Source organism: Podarcis gaigeae (assembly GCF_964106915.1).
Source record: "Podarcis gaigeae genome assembly, chromosome: 16".
NCBI lineage: Eukaryota > Metazoa > Chordata > Lepidosauria > Squamata > Lacertidae > Podarcis > Podarcis gaigeae.
This window is the reverse complement of record NC_139693.1, coordinates 5,366,159-5,390,717: the sequence shown is the minus strand read 5'-3', so window position 1 is coordinate 5,390,717 and position 24,559 is coordinate 5,366,159. Positions and strand designations below refer to the sequence as shown.

Sequence of the window (24,559 nt, the reverse complement as noted above, 5' to 3'; positions counted from 1 at the left end):
CTGACTTCCTTAGGGCCCAGGACCTCTAGGGTGTTGTCATTTATTGACCTTAAGGTCCTCTGTGGGGCGGCCCCTCCCTACTGGACAGGGGACTGGATGAGATGACCCTTGGCAGTCCAACCCAGGGCCGTCTTAAGTATCTCTGGTGCCGTGTTGCAAAGATTCCTCCGCCTCCCCCCCGTTTCCCAGGGCTGGAGGAGGCGGGCAGCGGCTGAAGGGCAGCTTCTCCAGCAGGGTAGAGGCGGAGGCTGGACACGGCGGCTCCCGGATCAGCTGGCCACATCGTGCCGTGGTGGCCACGGCAGGCGGAGGCTCTGGGTGCGGCGCTGCTTCGGCGCGGCATGGCGGAGGAGGGCGAGGGCAGCAAGCTGATGCCGGGAGGCACCGCGTTCTGCCTCCGCCTCTTCCCTGGCGCCCTTCAGAACTTGGTGCCCTACACCACCAGCCTCTTTGGGTAAGACGCCCCCAGCCCCTCCCCACTCTACAATTCTGTGAAACAGCAATGTTTACACTTGTAACCCTGCGCACCTTTTGCCTACCACAGACACATGACCTTTGCAAGTCACAGAATCATAAGGTTGAATGTGATCCTAAGGATCATCTGGTACAACCCTTCGCAACGCAGGAACGCAGGATCCCCATACGGGGATCAAACCTGCAACCTTGGCGTCATCAGCGCCACACTGTAACCATCCGAGCTATCCCACCTTGAAGACTGGCAAGAAGAGAAGACAGCCCCTCGAGCTGGAAGAAAGGTTCTCCATCTCTGCGCTAGGCAGAAAGAGACTTGACGTCACCAGCAAGGACCACCGCTGGCTTTGGAGGAGAGGCTTTTCATACCCTCCTTTTAAACTGGCTCCCTTGTATAGGAATATATCGGAGCCCTGCTTGGATCAAGCCAAAGGAGGCCCATCTCGTTCATCCTCCTGTTCTCACGGTGGCCAACCAAGTGTCCTGTTCGGAAGACCACAAGCAGGACTTGAATGCAGCAACCTCCCTTCCTGCAGTTTTCAGCAACTTGGACTTCAATGCGCTCTACGTGGGGCTACCTTTGAAGGTGACCCGGAAACTACAACTAATCCAGAATGCGGCAGCTAGACTGGTGACTGGGAGCGGCCACCAGGACCATATAACACCGGTCCTGAGAGATCTGCATTGGCCCCCAGTACGTTTCCGAGCACAATTCAAAGTGGTGATGCTGACCTTTAAAGCCCTAAATGGCCTTGATCCTGTATACCTGAAGGAGCGTCTCCACCCCCATCGTTCAGCCCGGACACTGAGGTCTAGCACCGAGGGCCTTTTGGCAGTTCCCTCATTCCGAGAAGTGAGGTTACAGGGAACCAGGCAGAGGGCCTTCTCAGTAGTGGCACCTGCCCTGTGGAACGCCCATCCCTTCAGATGTGAAGGAAATAAGCAGCTGTCTTATCTTAAAAAGACATCTGAAGGCAGCCCTGTTTAGGGAAGTTTTTAATATTTAATGCTGCATTGTTTTTAACACTCAATTGGAAGCTGCCCAGAATGGCTGAGGAAACTCAGCCAGATAGGTGGGGTATAATTAAATTATTATTATTATTATTATTATTATTATTATTATTATTATTTAGAGAAATATATTGCCTCTGATCATGGCTGGTAGCCACTGATAGCCTTTTCCTCCATGAATTAGTCCAGTCCTCTTCCAAAGCCATCCTAGTTGACTGCCATCCCTGGGGGAGCGAGTTCCATAGTTTGACTCTGTACTGTGTGAAGAAGTCCTCTTTTTAATCTTTCCTGAATCTTGCAACATTCAACTTCAAGTCCTGACGTTAGGAGAGAGGCAGAAATACTTTTCTGCATCCACTTTCTCAACGCCAGGCATAATTTTCTAAGTGTCTAGCATCCCTTGTTCCTATTTCCACCCGCAGGACTTTTGCTTCAGAACTCGTTTCCAAATCCCTGTTATTTATTTCCTCTTTTAATGAACTGGCGCAGGCTGGAAGGGGCAGGATACAGTGGCTGCCTAATAGACGTGGCGCACCCTGGCCTCCGGAGACCTAGCTGTGAAGAATCTGTTTCTAATCGTGAGCTGCTAAAAGCAGCTATCAACATCAGGAACTCACTTTATCTTCTGGTTTCCTCCTCACTGCTTCCACAACTGACGGTAGATTTGAGGATCACTGTTTGCAAAACGGTGGGTCTGGCTGCTGCCGAGTCCTTAACTCAGAAGCAAGGTCTGCAACTTCAACACAGCTGAAGATCAGCTGGTTGAAATTGTGCAAATTACATCCAAGCAAGAAGCTCTTATTTGTCCTGTGTCTCCTGGGTTTCCTGGTGCGGAAAGAGCTTTTAAGCTCTCTGCTTGCTGGGCAAGACCCTTCATGAGCTCTGGAAGTGCTGGGGATACTCTCTCGCAGCGCCAAGGGTTTTGCTATATGAGATTTTCATGTAAATATGGAACCCTTGCAACCGAAATCCCCCCCCTCCCCGCATAATATGTGCTTATACTGTAATAGGGACACGGGTGGCACTGTGGGTTAAACCACAGAGCCTAAGGCTTGCCGATCAGAAGGTCGCGGTTTGTATCCCCACGACGGGGTGAACTCCCGTGCTCGGTCCCTGCTCCTGCCAACCTAGCAGTTTGAAAGCACATCAAAGTGCAAGTAGATAAATAGGTACCGCTCCGGCGGGAAGGTAAACGGCATTTCCGTACGCTGCTCTGGTTCACCAGAAGTGGCTTAGTCATGCTGGCCACATGACCTGGAAGCTGTATGCTGGCTCCCTCGGCCAATAAAGCGAGATGAGCGCCGCAAACCCAGAGTCAGTCACGACTGGACCTAATGGTCAGGGGTCCCTTTACCTTTATATTGTAATAATGAGGGGGAAAACCTTTTATAAAAGAATCCAAAAGTAGTTTGGACACTAGATGGCACCACACAGCTGCAAACCTCTACCTCTTGGGATTCCTACCCGTTAGCCCCTCTGTATACATCCTCCTCCCCACACCATGAAATTATCATTAATTTTTATCATCACCACTATTGGTTTATTAATCGCCTTCTAAACTTCCACCTCGAGGCGTTTTGTGCATAAGGTAAATGAAACCAAAAACACATTTAAAAAATTGGGTTGTCGTTCAACATATCCTCCTGCCTCGTTTCTGTCCGTCTTCTCAGAAGTTGGAGTTCTTTATGACATTTTAGTTAGTTAGTTAGTTTTTTTAGATTTGAACTGCTGCTAGGAGGCCAGTTGTGGTGGGATTACAAACTGTAAAAGTTTTAGAACGAACATACCATACTTTTCCATGTATAAGACAAGGTTTTTTTCTGAGAAAATCATGTCAAAAATGGGAGGTCGTCTTATACATGGATAGTGCAGAATGGGGACAAAAATCCCCCCCAAAAAAAAAAAATCTCAACAACTCTGGGCAATCTCCCCCCTTTTTCTTAATTTTGAGTCCCCCAAAATAGGGGGCGTGTTATACACAGGGGCGTGTTATACACAGAAAAATACGGTATAAATAAATCACGTCCCTCTGCTCGTGGAACAGCTTCTATTAATGGCGAGACTTTTTGAACCCAAGAAAGATGAGGAAGTGGTTTTTTGCAGAACGCAGGTTGGGTTCTCTAATGACTACCTCTCAACCTGCCCGCGATTCTCTTATTTTGTGCTACGCCTCCGCTGTTTCGTACCTGGGTTTCCGGGCTCCCGCGAAGGTAGCACCTTCTCCACAAGCGGATGGAGGGCCCTGCATATGATGGCAGAAGGAGCAGCCCGTCGTGATGGAGGAGGAAGCTTCGGGTTTTGCACCTGCGCGACCTGTCCTGCTCCCTGGGGGCCTCCGAACCCTGAGACCGGCGGGAGCCTTTCTTGGCGAGGGAACCGTTTTTCCAGGGGAAGAAGTGGGCTTGCAGAGAGAGGGAGCCCTTGGAGAACAAGTATAGGGTCCTTTTCCCAGGAGGAGCGTTTTCCATCTGGAGGAAGGAAAGGGGAAAGCTCAGAACATCGGAAGAGCGAAGGAACCGGGTCTTGGATCTGATCCTGGCAGCTCAAACAGTAATTGCAACTCCCTGGAAAACAGTCCCAAATATTACACAGGGTGCTTGGTGTGCCGCTCACTCTGGAATATAGCTTTAAGGGAGAAAATTACACATAATTTGAGATTTTGACGAGGGCTAGAACCTCCAGACGCTTTTTATATGATTTGGCATTCCCTTAGTACATACTGTACGTATGCGGCGGAGCAGTCTCAAGGCAACTCTGATCTCAAGCCTGGAAAATATGGAACTAGACTTGATAACGAGATGGCGCTGATATTCTTTTTTGTTTGTTTCTTTTGCCTATTTAATGCAGAAACAAAACACACACACACATATTCTTTTCTTGGACCTGATTATATTAAACCATGTGCAACTGTGTGCATTCTATGTGCCTGTTTTATAGTTTTGTTTTTCATCTTTTAATTTCTATCTGTTGTTATCATAGAATCATAGAACTGTAAGGGTAAAAGGGACCCACAAGGGCCATCTAGTCCAGCCCCCTGCCAAGTAGGAATCTTCTGCCAAGCATATGCGTTTCAAATGCATGGGTCAGACTAGAAACAGGGATGATGAAAGTCGAAGCTCATATTAGTCTAACATCAATAGGTAAGTGGCTAACTCTGAAACTGCTCCCCCGAGGAATAGCCCCATTGATTCTGAGCGACCAGTTTCAGTCTGGCTGGCACACAGCAATCTTAAACACTCTTCAGAAACTGGGCCTTGCTCCCCAAACCCTCATAACTATGGGCCTGGGCCAAGCTAGATCCGTGGTTAGGCAAAGAATCGTGAACATAGAGAGACAACAGGACTGTACAAGGGATCCCCGATTATAAAATCATAGAAAACAGGAGATACGCAGCCGCTCCAGCAACATATCTATTTCCTCACATCCAGAAATGCAGGAAGGGCTTTCACTCTTGCTAGAAGCTCAGCCTTGCCCTCAGCGGTTCTGGAAGGCTCCTATAGAAGGGTCCCATACGCACAGAGACTTTGCGCCTGCCCATTAGGGGAAATAGGAAGCCTCGAACATATATATATATCCTTTTTATGTTGAGATCCATTGAGACACCATTGATCCTTTGCTGAAGAGGCTCGCCGATCTTTCAGACAAGTCTAAACTTAATTCTCTCCTCTTAAGCAAAGATCACAAGACGACCTGGCTGGTAGCCAGATTCTGCACCCAGATTTGTAGGCACAGATCATCCTCTAGAATAAAATAGCTTACTAGGGAAATGCTGAAGCTGCCCTTTGGGGCGCCCCAGGGTCAATTTTTTATGGTAGCCCAAATCTCAGTTGTACAGGTGTATGTATATATCTCAATTTTAACCCATTAGCTATTGCTGCAATCTGCTCCGATTGTATATTTTATCTTTATGAATGCTGTTTTTATTGTGTTATGTGAGCTGGTCTTTGACCGTAATAAATCATCTAAATTATCTATGTATTTGCCCAGCACAGAGCTTGGAGCCACGATCCTGAGATTAAGGGGATCACGCTCTACCCTCTGAGCCAGCCCAGGTTGGCATCCTGAGCTAGCATCCTGTTCTCACAGTGGCCAAATTCTCCTAAGACCCTAGAAGTCCAGATAGACTGTCTCTAGACATGGAGGTTTTATAAGAGCAGTAGAGTTTCAAATTGGATGGGAGACCGTGTGTTGAGATTCCTGCATTGCAGGGCTAGATGACCCTCAGGACCCGTTCCGAATCTACAATTCTGTGATTCCTTCATAAGAGCCCTTCTGGATCACGTCAATGGCCCTTCAGCTCCAGCATTCTCTTCCCACAGTGGCCACCCAGATGCCTGTTGAAAACCCACAAGCGGGGTCTCAACACAACAGCAACAGGGGGGAAATGCTAAACTGGTTCCTAAACTCTTAACAACAGGGTTCCAGATTCAAACAAGGGGAAACTGAGTGGTGCTGGCAAAAAGGCTTCTTATCTGAGAACCTGGAGCTAGACGGGCCCCCAATGGCTTGATCAGCATAAGATATAAGCTTCCTGCTTTTCTGTTTAAGCCATGGTTCCTTTGTGTGGAACCATGAGGACTGGAACCTTGTAAAGGCAGCTTCCTGCATTCCTGTGGGTCGCACAGTTAGATCTAAACAGGGAAAGGTGCTGCTGGAACCTGGTGCCCTACCAAACTGGGAGATGCCAAAGATTTCTACATGTCCTCTGGCTCTGAATCAACCAGCCCAAGTTGTGGAAACGACCTCCATGCCTTCCCAAACAAGCACAAACCTTGCCAATGTTTTGGGGAAGGAAGTTCCCGTTCAGAGCCCCGCCGTTGCTGCCGCCATTCCTGCTGCGCCTGTAGCAGGGGTTCCGGAAGCGCACCATGTGCTGGGGGCTGTATCTTAAGGACCAGTCCCAGATGGTGGGCAAGGAGGCCCCCGTGGCTTCCTTAACCGGGTAGCTGTCTTTCTCCAGAATCTCCAGGCAGAGGGGTTCTCGCCAGCCGTTGATGGGAGTGTAGAGCTGCGTGAGAAAACGGTTCTGGTGGGAGAGAGAGAGGTGGCAGTGGATAAACTGACCCTTCCCAAAAATGCATTTCTTTTCCATTTGTATGGATTTTATTGGCCAAAGAAATGTTGCAACAATAGTGGCCTGCTCTCTATAGCAGGGGTCAGCAAACTTTTTCAGCAGGGGGTCAGTCCACCGTCCCTCAAACCTTGTGGGGGGCCGGACTATACTTTGGGGAAAAATAATGAACGAATTCCTATGCCCCATGAGTAACTCAGAGATGCATTTTAAATAAAAGGACACATTCTCCACCTCCATCGTTCTGCCCGGACACTGAGGTCCAGCGCCGACGGCCTTCTGGCGGTTCCCTCGCTGCAAAAAGCCATGTTACAGGGAACCAGGCAGAGGGTCTTTTCGGTGGTGGCACCCACCCTGTGGAACGCCCTCCCACCAGAGGTCAAAAAAGAAAAACAACTACCAGACTTTTAGGAAACATCTGAAGGCAGCCCTGTTTAGGGAAGCTTTTAATGTTTAATAGGTTATTGTATTTTAGTGTTTTGTTGGAAGCTGCCCAGAGTGGCTGGGGAAACACAGCCAGATGGGCGGGATATAAATAATAAATTATTATTATTTATTATTATTCTACTCATGTAAAAACACACTGATTCCTGGACCGTCCGCGGGTACCGGATTTAAAAGGCAATTGGGCTGTATCCAGCCCCTGGGCCTTAGTTTGCCTACCCATGACCTACAAGGCTATTGTGAGGATTTCCCCACCCTTCAAGAGGAGGAGCTGATTCCTAGAGAGGAGAGGCAGGCCACAGAGAAGAGAATGGATTCAGCAGCCTTCCCCAACCTAGCACCTTCCAGAGGTTGCAGGACACCACCTTCCAACAGGTCATCACAGCCCATGACCTGGGGATGGTGGGAGTTGTAGTCCAAAACAGCTGGAGGGCCACAGGACCGCCATCTTTAAAGAGAAGGAGTTGATTCCTAGAGTGGAGAGTGTCAGCATCGCCCTTGAGCCAGTTCCACCAACTGGACTCATGCACTTCGGCCTCGACTGGGCTAGGCGAGCTGGGTAGCACTTCCAGAGACCACCTTCTGCACAGGAACAGGTCAAAGTGCTGTGGACTCACAGCTTGGAGTTGTGAGCACCGGATTCACTTCCACAAGAAGACAGTCATTGCACATCAGAGTCTAGCAGAGTATATAAACGACTCGGAGAGCAGCTCTGTAGAATAACTTCTTTATTCTATCTACAACTATTATACAACTATATACAGAGCTTAATGAGGTCTAAGCATAAAGAATGCTGCACTGCACTGAGTGTCTGCAGCTGCTCTTAGCAGCAACCTTATCTCTAGACACGATCTGTAACACTCAGTCTCTCTCCAACACACTGACTGACTGACTGACTGACTGACTGACTGACTGACTTGGTGCTGGAGTAGAATAAGTAGAGAGCAGAACCCGCCTCTTTCTCTCTGGAGAATCAGCAGATTCATCAGGAGATTCTTGGATATGGGAGGGGTGAAATCTCCTCACAGGCCACAGAGGAGAGAACGGCTAGAGCAGCCATCCCCTCCAGATTCTGTTGGACTCCAACGACTGGCACAGTGTCAACACTTGGGGATGATGGTGATGGGAAATGGCAACATCCTGAGAGTACCATTTTTGTTATGTACTGAAGTTCTCACCCTGGGCCAGCAGGGGGATACTGTAGATAGTTATGCAAATAAGGGATCAAAAGTGATGTTCAGTGAGTGGATAGTTTTAGAAAATTGTTACAGTTACATTGTACTGGAGCTCTATATAAGCAGGCTGAGGGAACCCTTCAGTTCAGTTCTGTTCTGGCCTGTGAATAAACAACAGCTGTTTGAAGAATCACTGTGTCGTCTGATATGTTCACCCACATTTCAACAATTTTGGCTATCCCTGGCCGATCAGCTCAAGGCATCTTGCCTCTCCTTCCCACCCAGCGTCCTCAAGAGAGCCAGAAAATTTGGCCTTCCCTCATCCCTTTTCAAAGCCAAGCAGTTATTTTCCTTGTTTTCCCTTTTTTATTGCTATCGATTCGTAAGCAAAAGAAAAGAAGTGCAGACATAACGAAGATGAAGAAGGCGAATAAACAAATATTGAAGTCCTGAGCCATCACAGCCTTGAGGACCAGCAATCTGAATTATTAAGATTAAAGGTTTTCCAGGGTTTGGCAATACAGTCCCTAGGCTGCTTTCAAGAGGTGAGAGAGGAGTGCTTTACTTTCCAAAAATCCCATTCTGTTTCTGTGCAATGGCACAGAAATACAATAAGGTAAAGGTAAAGGTACCCCTGCCCATACGGGCCAGTCGTGACCAACTCTGGGGTTGCACACCCATCTTGCTTAAGAGGCCGGGGGCTAGCGCTGTCCGGAGACACTTCCGGGTCACGTGGCCAGCGTGACAAAGCTGCTCTGGCGAGCCTGCACCAGCGCAGCACACGGAAATGCCGTTTACCTTCCCGCTATAAAGCGGTACCTATTTATCTACTTGCACTTAAGAGTGCTTTCGAACTGCTAGGTGGGCAGGAGCTGGGACCGAACGACAGGAGCTCACCCCGCCGCAGGGATTTGAACTGCCGACCATACGATTGGCAAGTCCTAGGCACTGAGGTTTTACCCACAGCACCACCCGCATCCCTCAGAAATACAATAGGTAAAGGTACCCCTACCCGTACGGGCCAGTCTTGACAGACTCTAGGGTTGTGCACTCATCTCACTCTAGAGGCCGGGAGCCAGCGCTGTCCGCAGACACTTCCAGGTCACGTGGCCAGCGTGACGAAGCTGCTCTGGCGAACCGGTACCAGAGCAGCACACGGAAACGCCAGAAATACAATAAATCAGCTCAAATACACAGGCTCGCAAGTGCCAGAACAGGCTGGGTGTCCGTCCCCCAAGTGCAACTCACCTGGTTCCTCCGCCCTCTCTCCCACTGGCAGTTGAAGAGGAAGGTGCTGGAGAATGGGACATAGCTGCTTTCGTGTAGAGCCACCAGGTAGGCCTCGGTGAACTGGAAGGACCCGGGAAACTGCTGCAGGAGCTGCCAGGTGCAGTCCAGGAACAGCAGGAAGACCGGCGACTGCAAAAAGGGGTGAAAGGGGGAAAGAGATGCTCCCATTTCTTTTCCCTGAGCACATTTATTCTCTCTCCTCCTCCTCTACAGAGAAAGGCTTAAGGTCAGGGATGAAGCATCTTCAGCTTCCTATGTTCTTCTTTCCATGGGAACCTTATTTAAAACAATGAGGACCAGAACCTTACTTTGATTTTGGGGCAAAGTCTGCAGCACAGCACTAAAGCATCACTCGACCTTACAGGGGCCACATACCCATTCCGCATTTTGTAAGAATTTGATCTTTCAAATTCAGTATCCGTGAAGGAGTGTCTCCATCTCCATCATCCAGCCCAGATGCTGAGGTCCAGCTCCGAGGGCCTTCTCATGGCTCCCTCACTGTGAGAAGTGAGGTTACAGGGAACCAGGCAGAGGGCCTCCTCCAGGGGCGCCGACTTATAAAAAATATTGGGGGGGCCCAAGACCTCCAAACCGCTGCTGCTGGGGGAACGAAAGGGGTGAGCCCCGGGCTGCCCCGACCTTAAGTGAACCTGTGAGGGCCTGCCCTTTGCGGCAGCCGATTGGCTGCCGCCGTGGGCGGTGAATATTAATGAGTTAGGGGGAATCCCTGCTTCTCACGGGGCTGACGCCAGCCCCGCGAGATTGTTGATGGGTCGAGAACCCGCAACCCCATCCCCTCTCTAGATCGGGAGTGGCTTTGTTTTAACTCATTACTGAATGTATTTTAAAAGGTAACTATCGTCAAACAAGGAAAATAAAAAATACCAACATAATTTTGTGATTTTACAAAGCATAATATAACTAATAATTTTCTTAAAATATTGGGGGGGCAGAGCCCCCCCAAACGAATTTTTGAGGGGGCTCGGGCCCCCTCAGGCCCCATGGAGTCGGCGCCTATGGCCTCCTCGGTGGTGGCGCCCGCCCTGTGGAACGCCCTCCCACAGTATGTCAAGGAAATAAACCAACTACCTGACTTTTAGAAGACATCTGAAGGCAGCCCTGTTCAGGGAAGTTTTTAATGTTTTTTCGTGTTTTTAACTCTGGGAAACTCAGCCAGATGGGTGGTGAAGGAAGGAAGGAAGGAAGGAAGGAAGGAAGGAAGGAAGGAAGTGTGTGGCAGCACCTACATACACTTTGGAACTCCCTGGACACCAGGCAAGGACACCTTTGCTGCACTCTTTTTGGTGCCTGCTAAAAATGCTCTTGTTTAGACAAGCCTACCCAGCTGTTTGGGGACGCGGGTGGCACTGGGGTAAACCATGGAGCCTAGGACTTGCCGATCAAAAGGTCGACGGTTCGAATCTCCACAAGGGGGTGAGCTCCCGTTGCTCAGTCCCTGCTCCTGCCAACCTAGCAGTTCGAAAGCATGTCAAACTGCAAGTAGATAAATAGGTACCACTCTGACGGGAAGGTAAACGGCGTTTCCGTGCGCTGCTCTGGTTCTCCAGAAGCGGCTTAGTCATGCTGGCCACATGACCCGGAAGCTGTATGCCGGCTCCCTCGGCCAGTAAAGCGAGATGAGCACCGCAACCCCAGAGTCAGCCACGACTGGACCTAATGGTCAGGGGCCCCTTTACCTTTACCCAGCAGTTTAGAAAGTGTTGATCCGTTTTTAGGCTTTTGTTATTATGACTATGAAAGTTTCAGACCATTGTTGCTAGACCAGGTGAGGGGAGCGGATGGGACTCAAACCCTCGGGTGAGTTGACTTGCCCCTGCATGCAAAGGGATTGAGTGGACGAGACCAGTAGTGGGTCCAACGGTCAAGATGGCGGTCTCTGCACGTTCTGTGGAGGGAAGTGAGGGGCAGATGGGGCTCGTCCACCTGGGAAGGCAGCCCATCCAGGAGAAGAAAAACTCTGATCCTAAACCTCTGCTGCCTTTTGGGATATCTTCAGGAGAAGAAAATCCCAAGGAGTAAACCCTACACAAATCCAGTCCCTAGGATGGATGGTTGGATGGCATCTCGTACACCTCCTTCTGGCAAGTCCTGCAGCCCAGCTGGTGCCAAACTTCTTGCTCTGCTTTCCTTTGGACCACATCAGCGAGCCCGAGAGTGGGGTCTTGTTATCTGGGCATCGCCAGGCACATTGCCCATGTTTATGCCCTGGGGAGGTCTCTGGTGCTGCTAACACAGCAGTTTGATTTCATCCCTGGAGGTGCTCTCCATCGTCTCACCAGACAAACAGATGCCAACAACATATCTTACTGATAATATTATTGTTTTATGTTTTTGGTGCTGGAGGAGACTCTTGAGAGTCCCATGGACAGCAAGAAGATCAAACCTATCCATTCTGAAGGAAATCAGCCCTGAGTGCTCATTGGAAGGACAGATCCTGAAGCTGAGGCTCCAGTTCTTGGGCCTCTTCATGAGAAGAGAAGACTCCCTGGAAAAGACCCTGATATTGGGAAAGATGGAGGGCACAAGGAGAAGGGGGTGACAGAGGACGAGATGGTGGGACAGTGTTCTCGAAGCTACCAGCATGAGTTTGACCAAACTGCGGGAGGCAGTGGAAGACAGGAGTGCCTGGCGTGCTCTGGTCCAGGGGGTCACAAAGAGTCAGACATGACTAAACAACTAAACAACAATGTTTTTGGTAAGCTGCTTTTAGGTTTGTTGAGGTTCAATCCCCAATGGCATCTCCAGGTAGGACTGGCGAGAGACTCCCTGGTCTGAAATCCTGGAGATTCGATGGCCCTCAGTGTAGACAATACTGAACTAGACGGACCCGGTGCTCTGACTCAGTACGAAACAGCTTCTGATATCCCTCAGCGATAAATTGTAGGGTAGGAAGGAACCCCCAGGGTCAACAATTACACACACACACACCCTTGCAATGCCAGAATCACCGTTAAATGCAGGGGTCATCCCATTTTAAGGGGTCCAACTCACCTCATCTCGGTCGTTTTTCTGGAGGAGGTTCAGGCGCTGCAGGAACGGGTGCCCGGTCGCCACCCACTCTTTCTGGACCAGGCTCTGGAAGCCGGAGATGGTTCTGGCGTGTGGGTCTGAAATGACTTGCACCAAGGAGGCCAGCAAGCAATTCAAGTCCCTGTCATCTGATTCTGGGAGGGGGAAATGAATGGAGAGTGAGAAAGAGGAGCTTCAGGGTGATGGAAACTCCAAGGTGACCAGGAGTCACTGAGGCAGGGGGTGGGCAGACCAGGGTTGGTCCATCTCACTGTCACTGGAAGAATGTCCCATTGGGGACACCGTACATCTTGCAGTGGATCCCCTCTGCAGAAGAAACACAGAGCAAAGAAACCCTCTCTTTACCTTGGAGGAGGACAGAGCGGCTTCTCTCAGCCAGCAGCACAGCCACTTCACTGGCCTTCTTCAAGCACACCCTAGAAAGGAGGAGGAAGCAATAAAGGAGCCTGCAGGATCAGCCAAAGGAGGGCCATCTTGTTCCCCCTCCTGTTCCCCCAGGGGCCAACCAGATGCCCCAATGATAAGCCCACAAACAGGACCCAAATGCAACAGTGATTCTCCGCCCTGTGGTGCCAAGCAGCCAGCATTCAGAAAAGCATTTCTGACTCCAACCTGAGGAGCATGGCCATTACGGCGAGCAGCCTTCAGTCGCCTTCCACCACTACAAATTCATCCGAGCCTCTTCAGGCAGAGAGAAGGGGAGACAGAGATGGGAGCCTGTCCTCACTGTAGCCAGAGGAGGGGGGAGGAGAGACGCAGCTCACCTCACGTGATCCAGCCACCGTGTCCCTTCGAGGCTCGAGAGCCACTTCTCATCGGAGGACGAGACGAAGGAATCTAGAAGGGGAATCGAGAGCTCACAGGAAAGGGCTCCGTGTTGTGCAAAAACAGAGCACAGACTTTTATCAGTGTGCCTTAGAATCACCAGAAGAGCTTGGCTGCTGAATGAGGCCAAAGGGGACACGTCAAGCCCAGCATCCTGTTCTCACAGTGTCCAACCAAGTGCCCTAAAGGGAAACATTCAAGCAGACACTGAACGCAAGAGCTATTCTCCTCTCCAACAGGAAGACCAAGCAGGACCTGAGAGCTACAGCGAACCCCCCACACGTGACTGCCAGTAAGATTCAGAGGCATTTACAGTCGTACCTAGGAAGCCAAACAGAATCCGTTCCGGAAGTCCGTTCAACTTCCAAGGTGCAGCTTCCTGCAGCCAATTGGAAGCTGCAGAAGAAGAAGAAGAAGAAGAAGAAGAAGAAGAAGAAGAAGAAGAAGAAGAAGAAGAAGAAGTTATTATTGATACCCTGCCCATCTGGCTGGGCTTCCCCAGCCACCCTAGAATCATAGAATCATAGAGTTGGAAGAGACCACAAGGGCCATCGAGTCCAACCCCCTGCCAAGCAGGAAACACCATCAGAGCACTCCTGACATATGGTTGTCAAGCCTCTGCTTAAAGACCTCCAAAGAAGGAGACTCCACCACACTCCTTGGCAGCAAATTCCACTGTCGAACAGCTCTTACTGTCAGGAAGTTCTTCCTAATGTTTAGGTGGAATCTTCTTTCTTGTAGTTTGGCTCCATTGCTCCGTGTCCGCTTCTCTGGAGCAGCAGAAAACAACCTTTCTCCCTTCTCTATGTGACATCCTTTTATATATTTGAACATGGCTATCATATCACCCCTTAACCTCCTCTTCTCCAGGCTAAACATGCCCAGCTCCCTTAGCCGTTCCTCATAAGGCATCGTTTCCAGGCCTTTGACCATTTTGGTTGCCCTCCTCTGGACACCCTGGGCGGCTTCCAACAAAATATTAAAATACAGTAATGCTTCAAACATTAAAAGCTTCCCTAAACAGGGCTGCCTTCAGATGTTTTCTAGAAGTCTGGTAGTTGTCTGTTCTCTTTGAAGCCCTGCCAGACATTCAGCTTCCCAAAGAAAGTTCTCAAACTGGAACACTCACTTCCGGGTTTGCGGTGTTCGGAATCCAAAACGTTCGACTGCTAAGGCGTTCCTCAACCAAGGTATGACTGTACTGCCTCCAGCAATGGGGGCAAAACATAGCCATCACAGCTAGCAGCCACTGAATTTGCCTTATCCTCTTTAAAACTACCCAGGTCGATGACCACCCCTGCCTGTCGTGTGAGCAAATTCCGCCTTTTTAATTATTATTTTGTCTTTTGGGCAACCTAATCCGACGGGCTAAGAATAGAGCGCCAGGCTTCGAAATCCCTAGGAAACCAGCTGCGCCGTTCCTCCAAAAATAGGATCCCCAGCGGAGGTCTGGAAGAGGCAGCCGCCAGTTTCGAGGCAGCTGTGCAAAAATAAAAAAGAAAGATCTTGTGTTATTTTTATTCCGATTCCTCATTTGTGGCCTCTGGAGGGCAGGAAGATTCCTCTCCACCCTGTGAGTCACGCAGCATTCTGGAGAAGCATCAGGAACGTCCACAAAGGGATTAACACGTAGCCCAGTAGAATATCTCTGGGAAAGAATTACGGCTGGTTAGTACAGAGGTACTAACCAGTATAATTAAAGCCATGGTTTTCCCAGTAGTGATGTATGGAAGTGAGAGCTGGACCATAAAGAAGGCTGATCGCTGAAGAATGGATGCTTTTGAATTCTGGTGCTGGAGGAGACTCTGGAGAGTCCCATGGACTGCAAGAAGATCAAACCTCTCCATTCTGAAGGAAATTAGCCCTGAGTGCTCACTGGAAGGACAGATCCTGAAGCTGAGGCTCCAAGACTTTGGCCACCTCATGAGAAGAGAAGACACCCTGGAAAAGTCCCTGATGTTGGGAAAGATGGAGGGCACAAGGAGAAGGGGACAACAGAGGACGAGATGGTGGGACAGTGTTCTCGAAGCTAGTAAAATGAATTTGATCAAACTCTGGGAGGCAGTGGAAGATAGGAGTGCCTGGCATGCTCTGGTCCAGGGGGTCACGAAGAGTCGGACATGACTAAACGACTAAACAACAACAAAACATGGAGGTGTTCATCATCTCAACACCTCTCCTGGTACTATCCAAAGCTGATGGCCGGCAGTGGGGAGAGAGACTCCTTATGATCCCCTCTCCTTGGCTCAGTTGGTACGCTCTGTGTGGTTGGACCCAGGTTTGAGGCTCAGATCAATGTCTTGGATGATTTTTCTGCCACCTCTGCAGCTCAGAGAAGGCAACCCTTCTGCTGAGTGCTGCATCTAGCTTAGTATTGTCTACACTGACTGGCAGAGGCTCTCTGGGCTTTCAGACCAAGAATCCTTTTTAGCCCTGCTTGGAAATGCCTTCAGGCATCGGACCCCCCGGGTCAAATTTCTGCAGTGCAAAAAACAATTGGCGCCTCACCACCACCTCTCATGCTCCACGCTAATAGTTGTGGCATCCCCTGCAGCACCCCCAGGCCTCATGCGCACGGGTTGTGCTCCCCTAAATCCACCTCTCCTGGGCCCTTCCAGTCTTTCTTGGAAGATAAGTTACAGGGAACCAGGCAGAGGGCCTTCTCGGTAGTGGCACCCGCCCTGTGGAACGCCCTCCCACCAGATGTCAAAGAGAAAAACAACTACCAGACTTTTAGAAGACACCTGAAGGCAGCCCTGTTTAGGGAAGCTTTTAATGTTTAATAGGTTATTGCATTTTAATATTCTGTTGGAAGTCGCCCAGAGTGGCTGGGGAAGCCCAGCCAGATGGGCAGGCTATAAATAAATTAATTATTATTATTATTATTATTATTATTATTATTATTATTATTATTATTATTATAAAGAAAGTACCTCTTCGTGCACCATGTGGATAAACTATGGAACTCACTGCCACAGGAGCCAGTGCTGGCTTTGAAACTTGGGCGGCGTTAAAAGAGGATTGCCAGCCACAGTGGCTTGCTCAGGCCTAATAATAATAATAACAATTAATAATAATAATAATAATAATAATAATAATAATAATAATAATACCCCGCCCATCTGGCTGGGTTTCCCCAGCCACTCCGGGCGGCTTCCAACAAAACACTAAAATACAATAACCTATTAAACATTAAAAGGTTCCCTAAACAGGGCTGCCTTTGGATGTCTTCTAAAAGTTTGGTAGTTATTTTTCTCTTTGACATCTGGTGGGTGCCACCACAGATAAGGCCCTCTGCCTGGTTCCCTGTAACTTGGCTTCTTGCAGTGAGGGAACCGCCAGAAGGCCCTCGGCGCTGGACCTCAGTGTCCGGGCAGAACAATGGGGGTGGAGACGCTCCTTCAGGTATACTGGACCAAGGCCGTTTAGGGCTTTAAAGGTCAGCACCAAAACTTTGAATTGTGCTCGGAAACAGCAGCGATGCTTCTGAAGAAGGGGGGAGTTGCTCTTGCACTTGGGGGTCCTGCTTGTGGGTTTCCCTCTAGGGCACATGGCTGACTGCTGTGGGCAAAGGCTGTTGGGCAAGGTGGGCCATTGGCCTGATTTAGCTCCAGGTATCTTCCTATGTTCAAAGCCAGGTGCTCTGCCAGAGCTCCAGCCCTTCCCCTAACTCAAGAGCGACCCCTGTCAAGAGGGCGGCCCCACGGCTATTTCCTCTTCTCACCGGCAAGGCAGAGGCTCAAGTTCCAAAGCTTGGAGTAGGACTGCTGGATCTCCGGGGGGCTGGGGAGGTCCGCCGTCACCTCGACTATCACACACTGGGCGTGGCCAGCGAGCATCAGAGTTTCCACTGACCTGCAGAAAGAGAGAGATGAGGGAGGCAAAGCTGAGCGTCCCGCAAACTGATACAAGTTTGAATCTCACCTTTAAAAAAATATATGCTTCAGTGGCTTAGGCTTAGCTGTGGTTCCGGCATTGCAGGGGGTTGGACTAGATGGCCCTTGGTGTCCCAACTCCCACCTCCGCAATTCTACCATTCTGTGAGAGATGGGAAGCTGAGCTCCCTCCGTTACCTCTGCTGTGGCAGACTAGCAAGATGCCTGCTCTCCCTCGACTGCCAGCTTTCTATCAAGGAACTACTTTCTAAGAAACGAGGCCTGAGCTTGAGTTTTTCCTCTTCCCTACCTGTCCCTTTCCCCTTATACAGTGATACCTCTGGATGCGAACGGGATCCCGTTCCGGAGCCCCTTTTGCATCCTGAAGTGAACATCTGCGCATCTGCGGGTCATGATTTGCCACATCTGAGCTCCTGTTGCCTGGTCCCTGCTCCTGCCAACCTAGCAGTTCGAAAGCATGTCAAAGTGCAAGTAGATAAATAGGTACCACTCCGGCAAGAAGGTAAATGGTGTTTCCGTGTGCTGCTCTGGTTTGCCAGAAACAACTTAGTCATGCTGGACACATGACCTGGAAGCTGTACGCCAGCTCCCTCGGCCAATAAAGTGAGATGAGTGCCGCAACCCCAGAGTCGGCCACGACTGGACCTAATGGTCAGGGGTACCTTTACCTTTACCTATGACTGTATATAGAACAGGGCTCAGCAACCTTTTTCAGCAGGGAGCCGGTCCACTGTCCCTCAGACCTTGTGGGGGGCCGAACTATATTTGGGGCGGGGGGAATGAGCGAATTCCTATGCCCCACAAATAATCCAGAGATGCATTTTAAATAAAAGGACACATTCTACTCATGTAAAAACATGCTGATTCCTGGACTGTCCATGGGCCGGATTGAGAAGGCGATTCGGCTGCATCCGGCCTCTGGGCCTTAGTTTGCCTACCCCTGATATAGAATCATAGATTTGTAGAGTTGGAAGGGTTCCCCAGAGGCCATCTAGCCCAACCCCTTGCTGCAGTAAAGAGATGACAGCTAAATAATCTCAGAGAGGTGGAGTCGGAAATCTTCCGGGGTGGTGTTTAAAATGGCAAGACTGTGGGCAGGTGTAATAAAAAAATAAATAAAAGTGGCCTGGAAATTCCCCAAGACTAGAAGCGCTTTTGAGGGCAGGGACCCCCGTCTCTCCCACAGCCCCCCTTCTCCTCCCCCCCCAGCAACGTACCTCATGTCTTCCTTCTCTGGGTCTGAATCGGGGTGGAAGCTGGCCGCTCGAAGGAGATCGCTGCCTCCAGGGTGATGCCAGCACAGCCTCTGGGGGACGGAAGAGGGAAGGAGCTGAATGGGATTCCGTGCGATGGATTTTGCTGGATTTGGGGGTTGGGAGTCATGTACGCCGTTTAAGACACACCCACCCAAGCCAAGCATGCTGAGGTTGCTCACCGGGATGCGTCTTTCGTTGAAATGGACAAAGGTCCTCTTCAGCTCATTGTCCAGAAACCAACTGGGCACCCACAAGTATTTGGGGAGGCTGCAGAGAGAGGAAGCAGAAAGTTGACAAGGGAAAGAGGAGACAGCCTTTTACAGAGCCAAACCATTTGAGTTCCTGCGGATTGTCTCACCTTTACTTTGAGCCTATGACGTACAATCAAGCTAGAGCTGTGGTCTCCCGGAGACTGAGTGACATTGCCAGACAAGAGGACATAGCCCAGGTAAAACCAGGGATGTTCCTCGGGGACCAGATTTATCGGACCATACCAGCCCCCTACCTTGCAGAAATCCACTATGTGGAATACCACAGACTTCTTACAGCGGCGAGATTAAATGTCCTTGACTCTGCGATATTGTGGGGAAGGTACAGGGGAGTACCATACGCCCAGAGAACCTGTCATTGTGCCATGGGTGTGGCTGAGTCCACCGAATACATTCTCTTGACTTGCCCTTCTTATGCAGAGCTTAGACAAAATTTTATAGACCCACTCCTATGTCAATTTAGCTTCCTACCCGGAGAATACCAGGTTTTACACTTGCTGAATAATGTTACTAGAGCTATACCTTCCTTGGTGGCCAAATTTCTTTTTTTAGCTTTTAAGCGTCGCAAGGCTATAATTGACTGTATTGATATGGGGCTATCTGTTTAGCCCATTTTAGTGTTGGCTAAGTTCTAAAATCTTCCTGGATGTTTTAACTGTGTATTGACAAATGTATTTTTTTCTGACTGACGGTCGAATAAAAGGTTGATGATGATGAGTTCCTCTCATTCAGTCTTATTAGACTGATGGGCAGCAATCATTCCCAGCCCTACCTGGAAATGTCGTTGGGGCCATCCTGCATGCGAAGCTGATGTTCTTTCATGGAGCTGTGACCCTTGTCCTATGCATAAATTAAGATTCTAGTTCTTGTGGGAATGTTGTGGGTAGTAGGGGAGGATATATTGATTAAATTTTATCCTTCCTCACTCACGCTAGCGAGCTAGTAGCAGAGTACATTCCCCTGTACGTTGCAAGAAGCTAGTTGGTAGATTTGTCTGAATCTCTTGAGTTAAGCAATCCAGTCTGGCTTGTCCAGATTGGATTTGTTCCTGGCAAATTCCCCTTTAAAAAGGTAAAGGGACCCTTGACCATTAGGTCCAGTCGTGGCCGACTCTGGGGTTGCTGTGCTCATTTCGCTTTATTGGCCGAGGGAGCCGGTGTTCAGCTTCCGGGTCATGTGGCGAGCAGGACTAAGCCGCTTCTGGAGAACCAGAGCAGCGCACAGAAACGCCTACCTTCCCGCCAGAGCGGTACCTATTTATCTACTTGCACTTTGACGTGCTTTCAAACTGCTAGGTTGGCAGGAGCAGGGACCCCTTTAATTCCCTCTTCAAATAATAAAAGGAGAACAGTCTTCTATTAAAAGTAATAAGAAGTTTACTCGCATTCAGTTCACAGTAGGGTCCCTGAAGGCAGGCTTTAGCTTGTAGTTACAGAAGAGAGTGCGGGTTCATCCCTTAGGGGGACTGAGCCCATGTGCTGCTGGCTGAGAACCAGCAAACAGCAAAATAACATCAAGAGAGGGAAGGTCAAGAGACGGAGTAGCATGGAGAAGGTGGTTGCATGACCAGCCCTTTTATGGGGTCTCCCTGGTCACATGCAGGGGGAGGATGCTCCAGACAGGTGTGACAGGAAGTCCTCCTGGCTGGAGTAACGTCCCCCTGTGTGTCCACTCTGGCCAAACAGGAAGTGTTGTACTTGACTGCTACGGTGATGTCACATCCCACCATTCTCATTCTAGTCCTTGAATCCTAGTCCTCAGAGTAAAGGTAAAGGGACCCCTGACCATTAGGTCCAGTCGTGGCTGACTCTGGGGTTGCAGCGCTCATCTCGCTTTATTGGCCGAGGGAGCCGGCGTACAGCTTCCGGGTCATGTGGCCAGCATGACGAAGCTGCTTCTGGCAAACCAGAGCAGCGCACGGAAACACTGTTTACCTTCCTGCTGGAGCGGTACCTATTTATCTACTTGCACTTTGAGGTGCTTTCGAACTGCTAGGTTGGCAGGAGCAGGGACCGAACAACGGGAGCTCACCCAGTCGCGGGGATTTGAACCGCCGACTTTCTGATCGGCAAGCCCTGGGCTCAGTGGTTTAACTCACAGCGCCACCCACGTCCCGAAGAAGTCCTCAGAAGAAAGCACCGATTTTTGGGACACAGGGAGCTGCCTTAAAACAGAGTCAAACCCCCATTGTGACACCTGGCTCAGTACTATTTAGGGTCCATCCCCGACACCTCCCTCTCCCCGGAAAACCAACCCCATAGGCCATATATTACACCTGGTGGACATGTCAAAGCGCTCGTTGACAGGGCTGACCCGCCAACCCGCAGCCCCGATTCTCTGCAGCTCCTTCTCCCAGTCCCGGAGGGTCTGGAACAAGAGGGTTGGGGACCCGTCCTCCTTCTTCTCCTCTTCCTCCTCCAGCACCTCCTCCTCCTGATTCGGCCGGCAATTCCCTGCAGTGTCAAAAGAGGCGTAAGGATCAATCGACCCTCAAGGCAGCCAGCGTCTCCCTCCCCCTCGGCCAGCTGGACTCACCCAAGTTCTTCAGGGCAGCATCTTCATAGGAGCCATCCCTGGTACTGCTCTCGTGGGCCTGAGCGATAGCCATCGAGACCTAGAACAGCATGGCAGGGAGAGGGTTAAGCCCAGCAGAGGGCCACACTCCCTTCTGGGCAGGCATCTGGGGGCCGTATTCCAGAGGTGGGCAGGGTCAGAGGCGAAAGCGGCCAGAGCCATTTCTGCATATTTTAGCTTTGTACGGTTGGCTAGTTTCTTTCAAACACAAACAGAATTCTGGGGAATGATATATAATGAGTTGGGGGGAATGTTTAAAATAACCTTTTGTTAAAAAAAAACAACAACCCTGAAGCCTTCCTTTTAGGAATTCTAAATGCCGAAATCCCAAGGGAGCAGAAAAGACTATTTATGTATGCGACCACGTCTGTGTGGATTTATCGGCCCAGAGATGGAAAGAAGTTAAAATCCAATTTCCGTTCCGCCCTATATTCCCTGCTGCTTCTGGTCCGCTGCAGCTTGCCTTCTGCCAAAAGCAACCCGATTTGTCTCGCTGTCCGCCACAGCAAGGATTACTCCATTTGCATCGTTTGCTGTAATTAACAGGATAGATTGCATCGTCCACCCCGTTTATTTCAGAAGCACAATACAAACATGCAGTCGTGCCTCAGAAGTCGAACGCCTTGCGAGTCGAACGTTTTGGCTCCCGGACGCTGCAAACCCGGATGTGAGTGTTCCAGTTTGTGAACGTTCTTTGGAACCCGAATGTTCAACGCAACTTCTGCGACTTCCAATTGGCTGCGGGAGTTTCCTACAGCCAATCAGAAGCCGCGCATTGGCTTCCGAATGTTTTGGACTTCCAGAACGGATTCTGTTTAACTTCTGAGGTACTCTGTAATTGACACTGTATTTGTCTGCAGTCTGAAAACCACAGCAATCGCCAACTGTGTCTCTGGAATGCCTTCTGTTCCAGACATGTGGGCAGTGGCAATTTCTGTTTCCTGTTTCTGTTCTCCAACATCTCTCCATTTTTCTCTCTCTCTCCGCTGCTGAATTCTGTGTCTCCGCCCTTCCCGCGACTCACCCGGAAGGCCTGAGGCTCCAAGCCGCTATCGTGGAACCGGAACCGCAGCACCCGGAAATCCCGGCAGCAGATGATCAGCTCCTCTGGGATGAACTTCAGGGTCGAGGTACTAGTGAGCACTTTAGCCTTGGTGAAGCTGTTGACTTGGAGGGTAAGAAAAGCAGAAGCCATGTGTTAGCTACAGGGGAAAGGAGTTACAGGGGTTACAGCAAGATCAGAGGTCTCTGCCCCGAGGGGCTTACAATCAAGGACGGAAGGAGATGATTTAAGGCAGCCCTCTTAACCTTACCGGCGAGCAGTCTCCCGATGCAAGGGAGGGCAACGTCATAGTCGCTGTGCATGAAGGTTTGGCAGGAACAGTCCTGGAGAAAAAGAAAGGAATTGCTCTCAGCTGGGTTTATGGCGCCTAACACGCTTTCATCAGAAGGTCCCAGGTTCAGTCATCCCTGGCATCTCCAGATTGGGCTAGGGGAGAAACCCTGCCTAAAACCCCAGAGAGTTGCTGCCAGCCAGTGTGGGCCATATCTAGCTAGATGGGCCAGTGGTCTGACTCAGGCTATGGCATTTTACTCCAGAATCAGTGGAAACTGTTTAAGGGAAAGAGCTGTAGCCTGGTGGTGGGACAGCTGCCTTGCAAGCAGAGGGTTCAGTCCCTGAAGGGGTCTCTAGGTGAAGATGTCTGCCCAAAATCCTGGAAAGCCGCTGCTGCCAGTCAGTGTAGACGGTACTGGGCTAGATGGACCAGAGGGGTCTGACTCAGTAGAAGGCAGCTTCCTAAGTCAGCCCTTGATTCAGAACCATGAGGACTAGAATCGTAACATTATTTTAAACTTAGTGGCATTTCCATGAATTCTCCTCCCTGAAACCAGGGGCAGCTGCTGCCAGCCAGTGCAGGCAGTCCTGAACTAGATGCACCGATTGTCAGTATAAGGCCGTTCCAATTTAAATTAAGTTCCCTTCCCCCCCCCCCAAAAAAATCTTAAGGTCTGGAATCTTGCCTTGTTTTTAAGGGAAGGGTTCTATGAAAAGATCAATGGTCTGACTTGCTTTGAAGAAGCTAGCCACTTCTTTTCTGGACAAGGCAGCACTGCAGAAACCCACTGGGCAACTCACCTCTGTGTTTGGAGACGGGTCTGGTAAGAAAGCCACTCTCAGGTTGGTGCAATAGAGGGTGCCTGGGATGTAAGTCGCTTCTCCATCTTGGGAAGGGATGCTTTTCCGCACGTGAGCTGCCTCTTCTCGGATATATTCGCCTGCAGGAAAGAATTAATTCACAGTGAAGGGGACTTGGGAGAAACACCTTGCAATGGGAGCATGCACAGGAAGATTTCAGAAACTCCTGGAGAAGAGAAAAGGAGAGAGAAGCGTGTGTGTGTGTGTGTGTGTGTACCTAGACCTTTTGGTCTGGGGGAAGGGGCAGACCTGGAAATCTAAGAGAGTTGTCACTGGCATCTGGAAATACAGTGGTACCTCGGGTTACATACACATCAGGTTACATACGCTTCAGGTTACAGACTCCACTAACCCAGAAATATTATCTCGGGTTAAGAAATTTGCTTCAGGATAAGAACAGAAATCGTGCTCCGGCAGCACGGCAGCAGCAGGAGGCCCCATTAGCTAAAGTGGTGCTTCAGGTTAAGAACAGTTTCAGGTTAAGAACGGACCTCCGGAACGAATTAACTACTTAACCCGAGGTACCACTGTACCCATTTCACAGAAGAAAAACTGGTGGTGCTCAGAATGTCGCTCCCAAAAGGCAAAATTCCTACTTATACATGAATGCATAGTTAAGCTATGGAAAGCCCTGCCCTTTTGGTCTGGGGGGGGGCACATATGGAAATCTAAGAGAGTTGTCACTGGCATCCGGAAATACAGTCATACCTCGGGTTACAGATGCTGCAGGTTGCATTTTCCGGGTTATGGAGCGCCAAAACCCAGAAGTACTGTAATTGGTTACTTCCGGGTTTCGGCGGTTGTGCATGCGCAGAAGCGCTGAATCGCAACCCGCGCAGTTGTGCCGCTGCAGGTTGCGAGCGTGCATCCCGCACAGATCACGTATGCAACCCAAGCGTCCGCTGTACCCATTTCACAGAAGGAAAACTGGTGGTGCTCAGAATGCCCCCCCCCAAAGGCAAAATTCCTACTTATACATGAATGCATAGCTAAGCTATGGAACGCCCTGCCCTGTTGGCCACCAAAGGT

General features: G+C 50.0%; 1 protein-coding gene across 1 annotated transcript in view; it reads right to left on the bottom strand.

The window, feature by feature from the left end:
* The window catches only part of MTMR11 (myotubularin related protein 11), a 39,806-nt gene that overhangs the window by 4,037 nt on the left and 11,210 nt on the right, over positions 1-24,559 (bottom strand). Inside the window, exons 3-16 of the mRNA XM_083715671.1 lie at positions 23,471-23,610; positions 22,647-22,719; positions 22,358-22,500; positions 21,295-21,373; positions 21,035-21,212; positions 18,670-18,757; positions 18,452-18,540; positions 17,063-17,193; positions 13,278-13,350; positions 12,859-12,929; positions 12,475-12,647; positions 9,421-9,591; positions 6,254-6,508; positions 3,669-3,950 (exon numbers count right to left, since the gene is read on the bottom strand). Of these exons, the coding sequence (XP_083571797.1) occupies positions 3,669-3,950; positions 6,254-6,508; positions 9,421-9,591; positions 12,475-12,647; positions 12,859-12,929; positions 13,278-13,350; positions 17,063-17,193; positions 18,452-18,540; positions 18,670-18,757; positions 21,035-21,212; positions 21,295-21,373; positions 22,358-22,500; positions 22,647-22,719; positions 23,471-23,610 (1,946 nt within the window). The remainder of the gene's footprint in view (positions 1-3,668; positions 3,951-6,253; positions 6,509-9,420; positions 9,592-12,474; positions 12,648-12,858; positions 12,930-13,277; positions 13,351-17,062; positions 17,194-18,451; positions 18,541-18,669; positions 18,758-21,034; positions 21,213-21,294; positions 21,374-22,357; positions 22,501-22,646; positions 22,720-23,470; positions 23,611-24,559) is intronic.